This window comes from Ornithorhynchus anatinus, chromosome 1, assembly GCF_004115215.2.
Source record: "Ornithorhynchus anatinus isolate Pmale09 chromosome 1, mOrnAna1.pri.v4, whole genome shotgun sequence".
NCBI classification, from domain to species: domain Eukaryota; kingdom Metazoa; phylum Chordata; class Mammalia; order Monotremata; family Ornithorhynchidae; genus Ornithorhynchus; species Ornithorhynchus anatinus.
The window spans coordinates 96564056-96570087 of NC_041728.1; the positions used below are offsets into that span (position 1 = coordinate 96564056).

General features: G+C 59.1%; 1 protein-coding gene across 1 annotated transcript; it reads left to right on the forward strand.

The window, feature by feature from the left end:
- CD93 (CD93 molecule) lies at positions 1 to 2477 on the forward strand. The gene has a single exon (XM_029062432.2). The coding sequence runs from the start codon at positions 407 to 409 to the stop codon at positions 2426 to 2428; it is 2022 nt and encodes a 673-aa protein (XP_028918265.1). The 5' UTR covers positions 1 to 406; the 3' UTR covers positions 2429 to 2477.
- The last annotated feature ends 3555 nt before the right edge of the window (positions 2478 to 6032 follow it).

Sequence of the window (6032 nt, forward strand, 5' to 3'; positions counted from 1 at the left end):
CCGCGCGGCCTCCCAGCCGGGGGGTGCGAACAACAAAGCCGGGATGAGGCGTCCTCCTCAGGAAGCGCCGGTCTCCGGTGAGGAATAAGAATCACAACAAGCACAGGATGCGCGCAAGCGAGCGCCTTAGGTCCGGGGGCAGGGCCAGGCGTCGGAGGGCGGCAGCGGGCGGGAGAGCCATCGCCCCCCGCACCCCGCTCGGGACCGGACGGGCACCAAGCCTGCGGAACGGCCCGACGTCCCCGAGGTCCGCGGCGGCCTGAGCCCGGACTGCCCTCCGCGGGGGCGGCCTGAGCCCGGACTGCCCTCCCCGGGGGCGGCCTGAGCCCGGACTGCCCTCCCCGGGGGCGGCCGTCCCCGTCCGACGACCGACCAGCGGCCCGGTCCGTCCCCCCCCGTCGGGGGCATGGGGGCCGCCCTCCCTCCCGCGGGACCGGTCCCTCTGGGCGCGCTGGCCCTGCTGGCCCTCCTGGCCCTGCCGTCGGGGGCCGGGGCCGGGGCCGGGGCCGGGGCCGGGGCCGGCGAGGGAGCCGTGGTCTGCGCCGGCACGGCCTGCTACACGGCCCACTGGGGCCGGGTGGACGCCGACGAGGCCCAGCGGCGCTGCAGCCACAACGGGGGCAACCTGGCATCGGTGCGCGACGAGAAAGAGCAGGAGAAGCTGCAGGCCGCCCTGACCCAGCTGCTGGCCGCCGGGCCGGACCAGCCCGAACGCGCCAAGTTCTGGATCGGACTGCGGCGGGCCAAGGGCTCCTGCGGGAACGCCGACGGCCCTCTGAGGGGCTTCAGCTGGGTGGGCGGCCCGACGGGGGCCGGTCCGGACTATGCCAACTGGTACAAGGAGCCCAAGACCTCGTGCGTGGGCCAGCGCTGCGTGACCCTGCTCCTGGAGCCCGACCGGACCAGCCCGTCCAAGTGGGTGGACGGTCCTTGCGGGAGCGCCGCCAAACCCGGCAGCCGGCTGGAGGGCTACCTCTGCCGCTTCAGCTTCCAGGGCATGTGCCCGCCGCTGGTCCTGGCGGGGCCGGGACGCGTGGTCTACACCACCCCCTTCGGCCCCCGCGGCTCCGTCCTGGAGGTCGTGCCCAACGGGTCCCAGGCCCGGGTGGACTGCGGCGAGGAGCCGTCGGGGGTCCCGAGCTACACCGTCTGCCGGGCCCGGGGCGCGGGCGCCTTCGGCTGGGACCTCTCCGGCCCTCTGTGCGCCTCGGCCCAGCACGGCTGCTCCTACAACCGGGGCGGCTGCGAGCAGGAGTGCCTGGAGGGCGGCGAAGGCTCGTTCCGCTGCGGCTGCCGCCCGGGCTACCGGCTCCGCGACGACCTGGTCAGCTGCGCCCCGCGGGACCCGTGCGAAGGGCCCGGGCCCGGGCCTTGCCACCAACCTGCCCGCTGCGTGCCCGGTCCCCGGGGCCCCGAGTGCCGCTGCCCCCCTGGCTTGGCGTCCAGCCCCGACGGCCGCGGCTGCCTGGACGTGGACGAGTGCGCCGGGGCCTCCCCGTGCGCCCAGCTCTGCACCAACACCGACGGCTCCTTCGTCTGCTCCTGCCTCCCGGGCTACGAGCCCGCCGGCCAGCGCGGGGCCCACTGCCTCGACGTGGACGAGTGCCGGCGAGGTCGACCTTGCCCGGACCTCTGCTTCAACCTGCTGGGCTCCTACCGCTGCGGCTGCAGGCCCGGCTGGCACCTGGGCCCCGACGGCCTCTCCTGCCTCGCCAACGGCGCCGGCCGGGGCCGAGAGGGGCCGCCGGACGCCGGGGTCCCGGGAGAGGAAGAGAAGGAAGAAGAGGAGGAGGAGGACGGGAAGGAGGTGGTGGTGGAGGAGAAGGAAGAGGTGATGGTGGTGGTGGAGGAGAAGGGAGAGGTGATGGTGGTGGTGGAGGAGAAGGGAGTCACAGAGAGTGCCACTGCAAAGGCCCCTTCCCCCTCCCCCTCCCCTTCCCCCTCGCCTTTCCTTTCCCCCTTTCCCTCCTTCTCTCCCCCTCCGCCCTCCCCCGGGGTTGGCAGAGCCCACCACGTGCCACCCACTTGGGGAAGACCCTCCCGCCAGCCCCACCCGCCCACCAGCCGAGCCCCCGGGCCCTCCCCCACCAGCAGCAGCAGCAGTAGGGGGGTCTCGGGGACCCCAGGGACCCAGGCCTCCCCCAGCCCCGACCGGCCGGCCGGGAGAACCCCCTTCGGGACTGCGGGCAGCGGGGCTGGCACGGGTGCCCTGGGGGAGCAGGGCGATGGCTCGAGGCTGCTCCTCTTCTGCATCCTGGGGGTCGTGGCCGTCATCCTGCTGCTGCTGGCCATCGCCCTGGGGGTGCTGTTCTCCCGCAGGAGGAAAGCCAAGAGGGCGGAGGTCAAGACCCCACCCAGCGCCACCGACAACTACTCCTGGGTTCCTGAGAGGGCCGAGGGCAGGGCTGTAGAGAATGAGTACAGGTAAAGCCGGGAGGCCCTCCTGGAGGAGGAAGGCGGGGTTGGTTGGGCGCGGGCCGGGGGAAGAGGTGGGGGGGGGGGCGGTGGGTAGGGTGGGGGCATGGAGAGACGGTTCCGTGGACTGCCGATGGGAATGGCGTTGGGAAACTCAGCACCACCTACGGGGTGCTTGGAAATCATCTTGGACACTGACAGAAATCATCACTTCGTTCCACCTGTCTGCCTCGGTCGGTTGCCCGGTCGCAACACCGACCCTGGTTGGCAGACTTGCCACTCGACTGGAGGTGGACACGGGCGATCGCCTCGGACTGGCCCCGGGGCCCCGGGGCTTCCTTGGTCGCGGCCAGTCCCGTGGGGTGGACTGACGAAGGAGCGATGGCGGGTGGGGAGTCCAGAAACGGAAGCAGGCCTTCGGCCGGAGCCGTGCACGGTTCCTCATCGGTTCAGTTCCCTGTCTTCGACACCAGGTCTGCACCTGCTGGGGTTTAAGAGGAATCTGCTCTCTCTTGGAAGCTTTCCTCACAGGCCTGGAATCGAGATTTTTTTCCAATCAGTCTAAATTTCCAGAGTCCGCGGGTGGCCTTAAAGTGCGGGAGACCCAGGGGTGACCATCATCTCGGGCCTTACGATTCTCATCTTCTTTCACGGTCAAATCACACTCGGGCTTTGAATCACGTTTCCCATGGGCTTCTAGGAACCCGGGGCATTTGAGGGGGGAGGGGAGGGATAAAAATGAGAGCACAGATCTGGCATGTTACATGTCAGATGTTACTAGAATTCCTTTTTCAATTACTTTATTTTTCTTCGTAATTTGTAGAAGCAAAGGCGGGCTGCCAGCTAGATCAAAACAATAAATTCCATGTATTATTTAAAAAACAAACAAAACCTCAGAGCTGGTCTTGTTTTATTTTTCTATGCCGAACCCTGAAACGGCCAAACTCCTTCAATGATGTCAACCAGTTACTCTTTGAGTGGAGCGTCTGGCCTGCCCCGGTCAGTGCTGAGGCCGGACATCAAAAGGTGCTAGTTGACCGGACTGTGGGGTAGTGCTAAAGCCAAGATTCAAGTCAGAAACCCAGCTCAGCCTAGTCTCCGCACAGTCCTTCTCACCTCACTCTAACCCAGCTGGGATTCTGGCCAATTTAGGGAAGGAAGTTGACTTTGATTTCACTTGAATTATTGATGGTTTTTATTGAGTGGTATTTATTGAACACTTTACGTGGGCTGAGCACTTCACTAAGTGCTTGAGAGCATCAAGAAGCGGTGTGGCTTAGTAGATAGGGCTTAGATCTGGGAGTCAGAAGGACCTGGATTCTAATCCCAGCTCCGCCATGTGCCTGCTGTGTGATCTTGGGCAAGTCACTTCATTTCTCTGTGCTTCAGTTACCTTGTCTGTAAAATGGGGATCAAGAGTGTGAGCCCCGGGTGGGACACGGACTGTGTCCAATCTGATTAACTGGTATCAACCCCAGTACTTAGAATAGTGCTTGGCACATAGTAAATGCTTAAGTACCATAATTATTATTACAGTAGAGTTGATAGTGCCAATTTCTGCCCCCTAGGAGCTTAAAATTTACTTGGGGGGGGGGGGGAACAGGTAACAAAATAAACTACAGGCAGGGGGAGCAGCAGAGGAGCATGTTTGGCTAAAGGATATGGAAAACGATAGGGAAGACAGAGTTTTCTGTTGTGGACTCGCTGAAACAAACACCTGGACGAGCTGATGGCAGAAAGGCATGAGAATGCTACCCCAGCCATGCGAGGGCCTTTGCCAAAGTAAAAAAAGGGGAAAGAAGGATAAACTGGGTTAGGGACCTCCAGAAAATAGTTGGACCGGGACAGCCTAAGGCCCCGTAACCTCTCTCCCCAACCTCTCTAGCAGCGCTTACTTCCGGACAACATCGGGCCTTTAGTTCTTTGACCGCACAGTGCTAGATACACATTTTATTGATTGAGCTCAGCTCTTCTGCTTTTGCTGAAGGAAAAGTAAATGAGCATCTCTTTTGGAGGAGCTTAAGTAATATAAATAATAACTGTGGTTTTTGTTAAGCCCTTACTATGTGTCAAGCACTGTACTAAGCACAGGGGTAGATATATGATAATCAGAGCCCATAGGGGGCTCACATTTTAAGTAGGAGGGATCACAGGTATTGAATTCCCATTTTGCAAATGAGGAAATGGAAGTGCAGAGAAGTTAAAGTAGCTCACTAAACAAGTGGAGGAGCAGGGATTAGAACCCAGGTCCTCTGACTCCCAGGCCTGTACTCTTTCCACTCGGCCATACTGCATCCCTAAAGTTTATGTGGTAATCGAAGTTTCACCCTAGACTGTGCTGAGCAGGAGAGAGTCCTGATTTACAATAGTATGGATTTTAGGTGCGGTAATCAAGTTTAGCCTCGTCTTCCTCTCTTTCCAGAAAGACTATCACCATAACCACTTCTCTCCCCTCTTACAACCCAAGGACCACAGAGTGCCCTTCAGTGCCAGGGTCCATGCTCTCAAAGGTCAAAGATCATTTCTGATCCCAGTTTTTCAAACAGGCTAATTGAAGCCATTCTTTCCTGTTAGGTTTAGAGCATACGCATGTTAACAATGCCAAGTGGAATTTGTGTCATAAAAAATGCCGCTAGCCTATTATTAGCAAAGATGTGAGATGCGATGTCAAGATATAAGCAGGAGACAAAATCTCTCTCCTCCTGGGTGATCCAAGTTTATTAGTCTCTGCCAGTCTCCAAGAAGCCTTCCCGATCAGGCCGTCATTTCTTGTATTCACCTTCCCTTCTGCACTGCTTCTGCGCTTGGATCTGTAGGCCTTAAGCACTTGATAGTCACCCCCCTCCAGCCCCACAGCATTGATGAGCATAACCTTATACACTCCCCTTCCCCTGGCACTAATTTATTTTAATGTCTGTCTCCTCCTCTAGACCGTGAGCATCTTGTGGGCAGGGGAATTTGTCTATTGATTCTAATGTATGATTCTCAATCCCAAGCACCTAGTAAAGTGCTAGGCACAACAGTAAATGCTCAATAAATATCACTGACTGATTGATCGATTGACTGATGGCCAGGTTTGTGTCATTTTGGGGATGCCAGTGTCATAACTTGCCCTTCATCCTGCAGGGCAACACCACGATTAGAAATGTCTTTCTAAGTTCCGGGCTTGGTAGCAGGCTAGAGAGACATCCAGAAGGGAATGTTTGGCTTATTCCCCAGTTTTAAATAAAGGTATTGGTGGGCCACGGCAGAGGGCAGAAACCGAGAGTGACCAGAAGCAGTAGGAAACTATTAACTCAAACTGTAGTCCAGGGTGCTGGAGACCGCCCCCTCATAACCCTCCCGTGAGGTGGAGAGAAGGAGCATGGTGTAGTGGATATAGCAAGAGCCTGGGAGTCAGAAGGTCATGGGTTCTAATCCTCACTCTACTTGTCTGCTGCATGACCTTGGGCAAATCACTTCACTTCTCTTTGCCTCAGTTTTCTCATCTGTAAAATGGGAATTGAGACTGGGGAGACCCATGTGGGACAGGGACTGTGTCCACCCCAATTTGCTTGTATCCACCCCAGCACTTAGTACGGTGCTTGGCACACAGTAAGCGTTTAACAAATACCACC